Here is a 14,244-nt window from a genome sequence, read left to right as displayed (position 1 = left end):
ATGGAGCAATTCTATGATTACAGGATGACTGAAGAGCGCTCCGTGGTTGAGCAAGCTCATGAGATACAGTCATTTGCTAGAGAACTTGAGCACTTCAGTTGTATGCTACCGGACAAGTTTGTTGCCGGAGGTATCATCAATAAGCTTCCTCCTTCATGGAGGAACTTTGCTACCTTACTGAAGCATAAGAGGCAGGAGTTTTCCGTTCCGGATCTCACTGGCACTCTTGATGTGGAAGAAAAGGCGAGAGCAAAGGACACACGTGCTCGAGGTATGGAGGGAGGATCTAGTGCCAATCTGGTACAGAAGAAAAACTTCCAGCCCCACAAGTTCAAGAACAAGGGCAAGTTTGATGGTAAAGCAAAGTTTGATGGGAAGAACAAGGCTGTGCAACACACGAACTTCAAGAAGAAGAATGACAAGAAGAAAGGTGCTTGTCATGTGTGTGGGGATCCTGATCATTGGGCTCCTAGTTGCCCTAATCGCTATGACAAGCGTCATCCTGGGAAAGGCAGCAAGACCGCTAATGTTGTCATTGGAGACACTGACATAAAGGATGCTGGGTATGGTATATTTCCCACTATTCTTTCAGTATGTCATTCTCCTGATTGGTTGATTGACACGGGTGCTAATGTGCATGTATGCGGTGATATTTCCATGTTTTCGTCTTATCAGACCGCAAGGACTTCAACCATGCTGATGGGCAACGGTTCAAGTGCTTCTGTTCGTGGTGTTGGCACGGTCGATCTGAAGTTTACTTCGGGGAAGATCGTGCGGCTGAAGAACATGCATTATGTCCCCTCCATCAATAAAAATCTTGTTAGCGGATCTCTTCTGCGTAGAGATGGCTACAAGCTTGTCTTTGAGTCGAATAAATTTGTAATATCCAAGTATGGAACCTTCGTTGGTAAAGGCTATGAGTCAGGAGGCCTGTTTCGTTTATATTTATCAGACGTTTGCACTAAAGTTGTTAATCATATTTGCAACAATAGTGAATCAAATGTGTGGCATTCGCGTCTTTGTCATGTTAACTTTGGTTGCATGTCGCGACTAGCGAAGTTGAACTTAATCCCTAGTTTCACCACTGTCAAGGGATCTAAGTGTTAAGTGTGTGTGCAAGCTAAGCAACCTCGTAAGTCTCACACGACTGTGGAAACGAGAAATCTTGCACCACTCGAGCTCATACATTCAGATCTATGTGAAATGAATGGTGTTTTGACAAAAGGTGAAAAGAAATATTTGATGACATTAATTGACGACTCCACTAGATACTGCCGTGTGTATCTTCTGAAACCTAACATCTAGCAATAATAATAGTAACAGATCATCAACACCAGTACAAGAAGAAAATCTAGTGATCTAATGTATTTGTTAAACTAGTAACTTTATTAAATTGTCGGTCATTATAAAAGTTAGCAAAAATAATAATATCATGAAAACCTCAGAATTTATCCTGTTAAGACAGTTTTTTTTGGACTCTTTTTCACCATCACCTTTGCCTGAGATTTTTTTAGTGTATCAACTCTAGCACAAGCACCGCCTTTATTGTAATGTCAGCCATCTCCACGCCATGAAGTTGTGTGTTTAAGTCTATCGAAGAGTTGTTAAAAATATTTTTGTAAAAAACAGATTTGATTTTGCCTCCTCTGGGTCTCGTTGTAGTTGTCCATTGTCGAGATCAAGCTTTTTATTCTTCCACTATTTGCTCTATTTGCAGTCATATCCAAAAGAAATCACTCTCTCTCGCTCAGTCTATAGTTAATAACAGACTATTATTATGTACTTATACTAAATAGTTTTACTTATTTAAATATATATATATATATATAACTCATTCTTTCAAAATTTAATTTTAACCACTAACCATTGATATTCAAGTATAATATTTTATTATATAATTCTCATTTTTTAACTAATATAATTTTATTTGGCCCATGGATACTACTTGATTCGAGTTTAAATCATAAATTGCAAATAGTGCAACCTAGTTGTTTTAGTTCTAAGACGGTAGACTGGACAAAAGTAAAAATGAACAAAATTGCATGTCTTAACAAGTTATTTTGTGACATTTTGATGAATTACAAATATATGTGCATGTTTGTGTCTTTTCTTAGACACATTGTTGTCTATTTTAGGTATAAGTAAATAAACTGGATAAATATCAACGTTCAAAATACAAAGTTCTAGAATATACAATAATCTCTGAGGCATTTGTCCTCAAATTTTTGCATTGTTCTTTTTTAAGTTCTTTAATGGAGAAATACAATCAGCTGCTTGGTCCCAAGTTACATCATTCAATTCAAATTACATTAAAACACATATGTGGTTTTCTTGGTTTCATCTCTCTTCTTGGTTCTATCAAATTTCAATAGACATGCACCTCTTACCTTACTCGCTCGAAACATTGGACTATGTATCAATATATAATCTAATATGGAGTCTCGAGCCTTTATTTGTTTTAAAATAATAACTTTGACATGCATTATATAACTTTGATATATGCCACGAGCCCCGGTTGATTCTAAAAAAAGGAAACATTCGATATTGCATTATATAACTTTGACATGTGCTACTATCTACATTCATTTTTATATAACTTTGACATGTGCTAACCACTCATGACTAGTTTTTTGTTTTATTTTATTTTTTCGCATATTTTAAGGGATTACAGACAAATAATTGCTTATGTCTCCGTACCACTCCATATTCGCTTCATATCCATTTCCGACACTATCTACCCCCAACATATAATTGATTTTTCCTTTGTCTATAATTCTTAAATCCAAAATTTAAGTCTATACCCCTATACCTAATAATAAAGGGCTATTGCTTCCGTCAGTGCACCATAGAATTTGCCCGAAAGTTGCAAAATATAACCCATCAATGCCACCTATAAGTGATAAAAAAATGTTTTACACAGGGGAATCCCCGGCCTGGGCCGGCCAATGCAGTAGGGACCTCCTATACTGCGCTCTACTCGCTGGGAGAAGACGCAACGTGCCGTTTGGGTCGACCCATGTCTAGGCGGCCTGTTTTTCAAATTTCGTTTCTATTTTTTCCTTTTTCTTTGTTCCTACTTTAAATAGTTCGGGACTTCAATAAATTTCCAAAAATGAAATAAAATGGGAATATTGAAATAAAATATTTAATAAATCATAAAATGTTTGCGGATACAATAAATGTTCACAATTTTGTAAAAAAATGCTTGCTTATTGGAAAAAATCGAATTTTGAAAACAATTATTCAGGAAATCAAAAAATGCTCATGATTTTTAAAAAAGTTCGTGTATTATAAAAATGTTAATAAAATTGAACAAAACTTCGCCAATTCAATAAATGTTCATGAATGAAAAAATGTCCTGAAAATTCAAAAACTGTTAGTGTATTGTCAAATCAACAAAATAATTTATTCATCCATAAAATGTTCATTGATCAAAAAATGACCATGCATTTCAAAAAATGTTCCACCATTTGATAAATCAGGAAATTTGAATTAGACCAAAACTACTTTTGGGATTGTCAAATCCAAAAAGAGAGACAAACAAAAAACCATGATACTAATAAGAATAGTTAAAAAGAGTACCTAACTTGTCTAAAAGTTCAGGTTGATGAAAGAAATCCTCACCATAATCTATAGCTACAAATAACTCAAAAAGAACTACAGTAGTAGAGTTCATCTCAAGAATACAGTTGATTTTGTCTCTGTCCCGATATCTTACATGGTCTCCACGATGATCTCTCGTAGCACGCGGCGCGACGCCTCGACGTCCCGGCCGGCCACGAACGGGTGCGCGAGCAGCTGCTGCACCGTGGCGCGCCTCCGAGGATCCTTGACCACGCACGCCTCCACGAACCCGCGCAGCTCCACCGACGCCGCCGCGCTCTCCGGCACCGACGGAGGATCGCCGTAGCAGATGGCCTCCTTGAGCATCTTCCAGGACGGCGTCCGTTCGGCAGGCAGGACAGGGCGGTGGCCCAAAAAGAGCTCCAGGACGGTGACGCCCAGGCTCCAGACGTCGGCGGCGCAGGCCCCACGCGGGCCGGCCTGGGCGTTGGGCGCGAACCGCTCGGGGCTCATGTATGCGGTGGTCCCGACGGCGACGGAGACCCGGGGAGAGCGGTGACCGTCGGGGGAGAAGATCCGCGAGACGCCGAAGTCGGCGATCTTGACGTCCCCGCGGGCGCTGGCGAGCAGGTTGTCGGGCTTGATGTCGAGGTGCACGACGCCGCGCGCGTGCAGGTGCGCGAGCCCGAGGGCGCAGCGCGCGGCCACCTCGGCGAGCGCGGGCTCCGGGAGGCCGCCGCGGCCGCCCCGGCGGCGGAGGACGTCGTGGAGCGACCCGGCGTCCATGAGCTCGAGGAGGCACGCGGGCTCGCCCCCGGCGCCCCGGAGGACGGCGTGGCAGCGCACGACGTACGGCGACGGCGGCCCGGCCCCGCACGCGCGGCGGAGCACCTCGTCCTGCTCCCTCCCCGCGTCGGTGTCGTCGGGGTAGTGCGCGACCTTGAGCGCGAACGCGGGGCCGGCGGTGCTGCCGCAGAGGCGCACCTTGGTCACGAGGCCGCTCGCGCCCTCGCCTAGGTCGGCCAGCCACTCAAGGTCGGACAGCCTCAGTCGGCGCTCCACACCATCCTCCTCCTCCTCCTTGTCCGTGACAGTGGCAGCAGGCGGCGGCATGACGGCGGCGTGAGGCGCAGGCGCGGCGAGGTCCGGGCGGCGGAACATGAGGTGGGGCGCGCACGGGGGCATCGTGCCGCCGGGCGCCATGCGGACGCGAGGCAGCAGTTTTTCCAGAAGCAGCTATAGCTTGGCCGGACGCGCCCCGTGCTTCGGCTTTAGCGGCCTGCAGGCAAGGACACGAGTCCACGGGGACCACCCGTCAGCGACTGCCAGCGGTGGACCGACTGTCGGAGAGAGAAGGGATCGGAGTTGGAAAGCGACTTGGAGTAGAGACCAAGGAAGGAAGGAAAGGGCCGTCGTCCGTCGTCGTCGTTCAAACCAAACCAAACCGTGGTCGCCTGGCGCAGTCCACAGCTCACGATTGTCGCGTTTCACTTTTTCAGTTTTATTACTTACTCTTTCACAATCACAGGCTGTGCGTCTGCGCGTGAACGGCGCAGGGCCGACCTGTGCACAGCACATGAGCTGCATGCCGTGTCACGTGGAAAATGCCCCCTTCTACTTTTGGTCCACTTTTATTTCTGTCCAAAAATGGCGTGCCTAAGCTTTTACAAATATATTAAAAAACATAAATATCTGTAGACAAGCAAAAAAAGACATATATGTACTTCCATCGAAAGATCGGTTTGCATCGGCATAGCCATCGACATGGACAACTGCTGCCGCCAATGGCAGCCTCTCCTCTGGGGATGACCAACCTTCGGTCGACATCCATGTGGCGTCGCACCGTATCGTGCTCTATCTGGCTCGTCGTGTTGTCCGAAACTATGTCGGTTCAACTTCATCATTGCCGAGCTTCAAAGGCGAGTCTGTTCGGCGGTTTTAGATCCAGCAATCTTATTCTGCATTACTACCACTCGCAAAATCTCAAAGGCATGTATCCCCGAAAGAAAAAGTGAACTCCAATTTCTGGATACCCCTCATTTGAAATTCCTCTTCACCTTTAACCAAGCCAGCTGACATCTTTTTTTTTTAGGGTAAGCCAACTGACATCTAGTTTTTGATCTATTGCTCATGGGCATTTCATACAATTATGAACGTGATAAGGCCCATCTTAACATGCAATCATGCATGGAAAAACACCCACCACAACATTCAACCGTGCGTGAGAAAATATTTTTCATTCAATTATTCTACTTATATTACATAAATATTGTTACTACTATGCATAATCACATATATATATATATATATATATATATATATATATATATATATATATATATAGTTATATGTGTTTTTAATTTTCATTCTCATGTTAAACCCAATTTTCATCAAGTAATTCCCGCAGCAACACACGTGGTATCCTAGTTGCGTGAAATTGTTGCCCATTCGCATAGGGTGTGAAGTAGCTGGGTCTGCTAGTTTTTCTGATTCTTTCATTTTCGACATTATTTCCTTCCCACCGATTTTCTTGCAGTTTTTAAACTTTTTGTTTTCCATTTTCATTTAATTTTTCCTTATTTTTTCTACAAAAATAGTAAATACGATATTTTTTGAGAAAAAAAATCTTAACTTTGAGAACTATTTTTGAAGTTCAAGAATATTTTAAAAAATTGGGACCTTTTAAAATATACTAACATTTTGTAATTCTGAATAAATTAGAGAACATTTTAAAATTTTGAGAAGAATGTTTAAAATACAAAACAAAATCGTTTGGACTCATCTCTACAGTACATAACGGCCGGACTAGTTGTGGACGGTCTGTGCATTTGCCCAACATTTGAGCACTTTCATGCACAAAGTGTCAAATAGGATGCTCCCGTACTTATGTGGATCAGCTATTGTAGCAAACCGTACAATAAAGTGACCCTTTTTTTAGGTTTTCTATTTTATTTCATTTTAAAAAAGCATGAACAATTTTTGAAATTCATGACCAGTTTTAAAAAATATTAACATTTTTTGAATGTTACAAATTAAAAAAAAAGTACAATTTTTTATATCTGAGCAATTTTTTAAAACCATGAAAGTTCTTTGAAAATGTGAACATTTTTTCAATTTATATGGAAAATTTGAAAATGAGACATGTTTATGAAATTCTGAATTTTTATTGAAATGCACAAACATTTCTTGAAAATTTCCAAGCAATTTTCAATACTGCTACTATTATGTTTGAATTTATGAATATGTTTTGAAAACCAGAATTTTTTTTAAAAAATGAATAATTTATAAAACCTGAATATTATTTTCAAACCTGTCGATAAAGTCGAGGATGGGTACGACCATTGTTACGAGCTCAGCCTATTGTACCCTAGGCTGTCTTGAAAATCAGACCTTCTGTAACTTGGCATTGCCCGGCGGTATGAGCAATGGTACAAGCACAGTAGCTCGTACCTTGCGCCGTCTTCGAAAATGAGACTTTCTGTTTGTCTCCTCCGAGCGGTACGAGATCTAGTAAGAGTGTGAGCTCTTGTACCGAATGTCGTCAATTGCCCCGGTTTCTTTGGACTTTGCTCGTTCACATGGTATGAGCAGAGGTACGCGTACCTTGCGCCATCCTTTGTCCAGAATTGCCTTTCTTTAAAAAAAATCTTGAGGTCCTTTTCTCTTCTTCTTGTGGGGTTAGATCCAAAGCACCCAAAAGACAAATATTTCATAGGTCTACCTTCCAAATTAGAACCACTTCAAATGGTAGGTCTTCAGTAACTCCTATTGAATTCACTCCTAGTCTATAAGTGAAGACTAGAGTTTTATTAATGATTATAGTTTACCGAATTGCCTCTCGCCTTCTCGAGTGGCATAGCCTCTTCAGTCGTTATGAAGTTTATTTCCTATCTCTCTTATTGTTCATCTGCGAGGTAGAGCTTCAAGCGTTGTCCGTTTACGATCCGCAGAGTATTCCTATCCCCCTTCAACCATACAGCTCCTAAATTATAAACTTCTTCGGTCTTATAGAGTTCTTCTCACTTGGACCTAAACTTTCCTAGAAATAACTTAAAATGGGAGTTAATAGGAGAACTTTGTCTCCAGCGTGAAACTTTTGTTTCAAGATCCTTCTATCATGCCGCATCCTAACCTTTTCTTATAACAGACGAGCAATTTCATAAGCTTCATTTCTAAATTCATCTGGAGCATGTACATCTAACAATCGCCCAAAAAATTATGCTCTAGTTCTAAAGGTAAATGACATGCCTTACCATAGATCATTTTATGTGGCATCATACTCATAGAATTTTTGTAGTCATTGCGATGTGCCCAAAGCGCGTCGTTGAGCTTTCGTGCCCAATTCGTCCTTGACTTTTTGCACCGTCTTCTAACGCATTGTTTTAACTCTCGGGTTGACAACTCCACCTACCCACTCATTTGTGGATGGTAGGAAGATGCTACGCGAGGTGTAACTCCATCCTTACGTAGGATACTCCTAAAAACCCCTTGTATAAAATGAGATCCACCATCAGTAATAAGAACTTTAGGCACTCTAAACCTGAGGAGGATGATATCTTTAATCATCTTTACGAAAGTAGCACCGTCAGCATGATACGTCGGAATTGCTTTTACCAACTTGGTAACATAATCTATAGTACATACCGCTAACATAGGCCGGCCTAGTCATGGAAGCTCTATGCGTTTGCCTACCATTTTGATGCATGGGGTGTCAAACGCGGGCTCTCATACCTATGTGCTACTAATATATCCATATGGAGAAACATAATATTTGGCACTTAAAGCATGAAATCCGTATACAATGCAATTTGTATGAGGCGCGAGAACTATATCTCGCTTCAACTATTTTAATCTCGCATCATTTACTTGAACGGTTCGATTTGGTCTTCTTTTTGTAAGTTCACTGGCTTTCTCCTTCGATCGCTACTCTTCGTTCGTTCGGTTCGGGTTTTTTCAGTTTATTTATTTTTCTTTTGTTTCCTATTTTTAAGTTTTCCTTGTTTCTTCATGGTATTTTTTGTCTTTCTATGTTTTTTCACATGCTTTCTTCATCTCTTCATGATTTTTTACCAGGTTTTCTTTTTCTTGTGTTTTCTTTGTTTTTTCTTGATTTTCACTGTTTTTTGCTTTTCTTACTTTGTTTTTCTTCGCTTCTCTTTGTTTCTTTTCCAGGTTTCTTTCTTTCCTTTGTTTCCTTCTTGGGTTACATCGTTTCCATTTTTTGCATTCATTTTCGTTGCTTTCCATTTTCTTTTCTTTTTTTGCATTTTTCAGTTTTATTGAGTTTCTATGTTTTTTCTCTGTTCCTTTGTTGATTTAGATCGGTTTCTTTTTTGTTAAACAAGTGTCTCCTTTTTTCAGTACACCATATAAATTTTCAGTGTACACGTGGCACGATTTTTTGAAGCACATTGAACATTTTTCAAATATAAAACGTACATTTTCTTTTAATACATGTTTTTAATATTTTTTTGAATAAAGTACAATATTTATTAAAATACATGATGAACTTTTTATGGTAATAAAAAAATTTAAATACATGTTTATCTTTTTGGAAGTTTTACTTTTTCATACACATTTGTAATTTTTAATATACGTTTGGAATTTTTTTATGTACACGTTTAACATTATCTAATAGATGATTGGCATTTTTTTAAACTATATTATTTTATATCTACATTTTTTCAAATACATTGTACATTTGTTTATACATAAGGAACAATTTTATTCATATTTAACATTTTCAAATACTCCCTCCGTCCCAAAATTCTTGTTTTAGATTGGTCTAAATACGGATGTTTTAGATACATCCGTATTTAGACAAATCTAAGACAAGAATTTTGGGACGGAGGGAGTATATGATTAACATTTTTGGAAACTAATATTTTTATGTCTATTTTTACATACACATTGTACATTTTTTGTATACACCAAAAATATATATGTTTAACATTTTTCAAATACATGATTAATATTTTTTCCATATATATTCTTTGATGTAGCCTTGGCGCCATGAGGTCACTGGTTCAACTCCTGGAAACCGCTTCTTACAAAAATGTAGGAAAAGGCTCCATACAATCGATCTGAAGTGATCGGACCCTTCTCCGGACCATGCGCAAGCAGGAGCTACATGCTCCGGGCTGCCTTTTTTTAATATTCTTTGATGTTGTCCCAAAATTTTTAAACATTATTTTATACAACAGGAACAATTTTATGTACATGTTTAACAATTTTTTTCAAATACATGATTAATATTTTACAATTTTCTTATAGAGTAGCTTTTTTTCTATACACATTTAACTTTATTAAAAAAATACATCTAACATTTTTCATTTTTGTGCGTTTTTCTATATATATTTTTTGAATATTTTTAAATATTAGAAAATTTAGAATATGTAGCAAAAACTAATGCAAAAGTATGAAAAGCAAACGGGAGAAAAAAAAGCACTGAAGAACTGTAGTTCGCGCTGGGCCCGCCCATAGTCGTAGTTTTTTTATTGACGTGAGGCTAATCTAGGCGAGACATTGTCGTGCCCGGTACGAGGCGCCCACTGCTGCCGAGCGGTCGAATTTAGTGGGCCTGGGCAAAATGCACATAAATGACCTCGAGATGAAACTAATTCACGAAATGAACCATGAGCAAAACTTATTCATTCAACTGGCCCTTTTTTATAGCGCCTGACGCGTCGGCGTTACACTACATTGTGCAACGCCTGGCACCCCGGTATCTGCCTGGGACCCATCTTTAATCGTGCAACGGCCTAATAGATAGGCGTTATGCTGCAATGTGTGACGCCTAATGCAAAGGCGTTACACATGGACAAAAACTTAATCCGTAGACGTCTCGGCCGTACGTACCTCTGCGATGGAGCGATAGATAGATTGATGTGATTCGTGTGCGTCAGCGTGAAAGCCTGCAAGCATTATTGCATGAATGCGTGCATGCAACCACCCGACACCAGTAAAGAATTGCAGTAAAGAATTGCGGCTCATCACAGTCACCTTTTCCATTATCCACCATTAGTTTAGGAAGGCCGGAGAGAGTAGACAGTGCTACTGTTGCATGGATCCACAAGCGTGCGCCTGCATGTACCATACGCCCACAAGTCAACTCCAACGGCAATTCACAAATCTCCCGTAACTGTTTAGACTGTATAGTCCGGACCACGGAATTCATCCAACTCTAATTTGTATCGGTCCACAGAGTAACCGGACGCGATTTCTCTCGTAAAACAGAGATAAAAGTGGAAGAGGTTTGTCGGAGTCCAGATCGATCCCAAGCCCGGTTCTGATCATCCTGACCCACCAAAAATTCCTCCCTTCTCCCGCGCGTTTTCGGTCAGCACTGCTCCAGAGCGTCAACGCCCGCATTCATGCCGGCCAGAGTGGACGCGACCGCTTACTGGCGCCGGCATTGAAGCGGCGCGTCGGTCGAGAGAGCGCCGCCCGCGCCGCTTCCCGGTGTTGGTGACTGCCGCGTGTTCAAACGACACGATGGCCACCCGTCCATCCGTCTGCCGCCCTCATTGATAGCACGCGGTTGCCGAGGCGTCTCCTCCGGCGCCACCCGTCCGTCCTCTACCACCCACCGGTGCAACAGTCATCCCTCACCGCACCACTCCCCGACATGCATCCCGTCGCCGCCAAAGCTCTCTGGTACGGGCTGACATTGGAGCAGAAGAAGGCCATGGCTGCCATTGCCGCCGATTGGCAGGCCAGCAAGACGTGCAAATGGAGGACGCCTCCTCCGACGAGCCAGCGCCACCGTCTTCTTCCTCCGCGGCACCCTTGTCCTAACGCTCCGCCCGCTGGTGGTACTGGCCGCGGGTTATCATCCGATAACATGTTGATTTTTGGCGTGGAAATATTGGTTACAAAATTCTTGATCCAACGCTAATTGTGCAATTAAAAATATTTTGTGTGTTTTGCTAATGCACAAGGAATATTATCGGGACATGTATGTTTTGATATCCATCTTTGTATCGGGAGAAAACTCAAGGAAAATATGTGCAATAAATGTGAGGCACTGATCCAAACACTGCGTGCGGTACCGGAAGAAAACTATTAACCCAGTCCCATCATGTACGTACCGGAAGAGTCGCACAATTAGCACTTCATCATTTGCTACGAATTAAGTTCTAGTACTCGTACCTAGGCCCGGCGCCCAACGCAACCACCAAGTATGAACATTCAGAGTTGTTTATGTGTAGCCTCGCCAGCTAGTTGTATACGTGTGGCCTCGCGCAGCTAGGCTTGGTGGGGAGGCTTTCATAGTGCAACGCCTAGTCTTCAGGTGCAGCGCCTTGGTGCTAGGCGCTGCACTATGAAAACTTTTTGTCCACTGCTTTTACTAAGTTCATGTGTAGCGTCTTTGGGTTAGGCGTTGCACATTGCAGTATGACGCCTATTTGTTAGGCGTTGCACAATCAAGTGTGACGCCTATTTGTTAGGCGTTGCACAATCAAGTGTGGGTCCTGAGGTGTCATGCTGGACAGAAGTGTAGCGCCTGTGAGTTCGGCGCTACGTACACAGTTTAGTGTAGCGCCGACGTGTCGGGCACTACACAAAAGGGTCAGCTGGGTGAATAAGTTTCATCCACCGCTCATTTTGTGAATTAGTTTTGTCTCAAGGTCATTTGTGTGCATTTTGCCGCCGAGCTGCACCACTCATTCCGGTTTTGTAAAGCCTTTAGGTGGGTCTTCTCACTTTTATTTATTTTTTGTTTTTTTGTTTTTGATCGGGTCTTTACTCTACTTTTTGTACATTTTTCTCTTTTAATATTTTTTATTTACCTTTTTGTTTCAAATTCATTAATAATTTTTAGAAAATCATGAATATATTTCAAATTTGTGAGTTTTTTGGGAATCTTTGTTTTTTCGAATTCACAGTTTTTTAAAAAATTCATGAACTTTTTAAAATTTAGTGGGCATTTTTAAAATTCTGAATTTTCAAATTTATTAAAAAATGAAAATTGTGAACTTCTTTTCAAATTCAAAAATATTTTCTGATTTCATCATTTTCCATATTTTAGAAAATCTTTTTTGCCGAGCATCGTCCAAGAAAAGGAAGAAAGCGTCCATGCAATGCCTTCTCCCTATCCTGTGCCTCGCGCGCCTTCTCCAGCCACCCATCAACTCCTTCTCCGGCACGTTCGGCAATACAGTCGAGGTTGAGGTCCATGGCCGCCACCAAGTGTTCGAAGATATGCTCTAGAGGTAAAAAAAGTTGTTGATTGTAGCTTTTGCTATGGATATTGATGACTGATGATGGTTTGCAGCGACGATTTTGTGACGTGCTTGTTGTTGTTGATTCTAGTGTGGAGGAGCATAATGCTACAACTTTTCTTGTCTCAATTGGATGAATTACACATACTCGGCCTCGACGGTCTAGATTATGACTATGCGAGGAATGATCAAGAAGAAGAGAGCAGACTTGATGATGATTCCGGAGTGGAGGAGGACAGTGATCCCGTGGAGACACGAGCAAGCACAAAGAGGGCAAGGACAATGAACTATAGCCAAGATGAGACATTGCATTGTGCTTTGCTTGGATGGATTTCTCGCCTGATGCCTCGGTTGGTACAAATCAAATGAAGGAGATTTTTTTAGTAGGATTGAAGACTACTAATGCAACAATGCGGCCATCCACTCCTGCTGCACTCAAGGCTCTCTTTCCCACCGGTGGGGTGTGATCCAAGAGCAATGCAACTGATGGTCTGGTTTGTGTTGATCAAGTAAATCATGCATTACTGAGTGGGGTGCAAATCACAGATTGTGGACCTCTCATCCAAGACCTATACAAGCAACACAACAAGAAAGGCGGCGGCAGGGCATTCACATGACACCATTGCTATAAGGAACTAGTTGGCAATGAGAAGTGGATCCGAGGAAACTTCGAAACCACACCGAAGAGGTCACAAATTAGCATATCTTTTGAAGCTAATGACAAAGAGGATGGAATTTTCCATCCTTACAAAAGGTTGGGCAAAAGAGTGTAGAATAGAGGAAGAAGCATCGAGGCGTCGATACCTACAAATATGAGCTTTGTGCTACGATTGAGACCAAGAAAGATTTGGGAGGTGAACGCAAGTAAGAGAAGGCCAGGTGGAACAAGCTCTCAAGTACACGGAGGATGAGAAGTGGAGAGCAAAGTTGGCGGCCCAAACGAGGAAGATGAAAACAGAGGAGCGTAAGATTACACTCGAGGAGGAGAGGCTTGCAAAAGGGAAGAAGGCAGAAGATTGTGCTATCATGTTCATGTACCCGAGCACGATGGATGCCACGACAAGAAAGTGTCAGGAACTCACTGCGGGGAGATCTTGGCCCAATCGGAGGTCGGCTTTGTTGGCCATGGTGGTGATAGTGGTGGCCATGGTTGTGGTGGATGGCGGCCATGGTGGTGGTGGTGGCCATGGTAGTGGTGAGCACGAAAGTGCTTGAGTTTGTGTAGTATGAATTTGAGAGGCTCTGCCCATGGCATGAAGACATGAAGACATGCTATGCTGTGGTTTTTTGATCAAACTCGATCCATTTGGTGGCTTTTGGATGAAGTATATGCATGTTTTAATTTTGGATTGTTTGACTGAATGAACTATATCGAAAAAGGCTTTCGCTCCGCTTTATATATAAAGAAATGATCAACAGCATCCGGTACAAACGCACACCCCCACAACAGACGCAC

At 41.8% G+C, this 14,244-nt stretch overlaps 1 protein-coding gene across 1 annotated transcript; it reads right to left on the bottom strand.

Moving 5' to 3' along the window:
- Positions 1-3,469: 3,469 nt before the first annotated feature.
- LOC109763919 (mitogen-activated protein kinase kinase 9-like) lies at positions 3,470-4,893 on the bottom strand. The gene has a single exon (XM_020322800.4). The coding sequence runs from the start codon at positions 4,765-4,767 to the stop codon at positions 3,715-3,717; it is 1,053 nt and encodes a 350-aa protein (XP_020178389.1). The 5' UTR covers positions 4,768-4,893; the 3' UTR covers positions 3,470-3,714.
- Positions 4,894-14,244: the final 9,351 nt, after the last annotated feature.

Source organism: Aegilops tauschii, chromosome 1, assembly GCF_002575655.3.
Source record: "Aegilops tauschii subsp. strangulata cultivar AL8/78 chromosome 1, Aet v6.0, whole genome shotgun sequence".
NCBI classification, from domain to species: Eukaryota; Viridiplantae; Streptophyta; class Magnoliopsida; order Poales; family Poaceae; genus Aegilops; species Aegilops tauschii.
The sequence above is the reverse complement of the archived record's forward strand: the minus strand, read 5'-3'. Positions and strand labels throughout refer to the sequence as shown.

Excerpts from the sequence above, each read along its gene's own strand:
- LOC109763919 (XM_020322800.4), bottom strand. The coding sequence starts at position 4,767 with ATGGCGCCCGGCGGCACGATGCCCCCGTGCGCGCCCCACCTCATGTTC.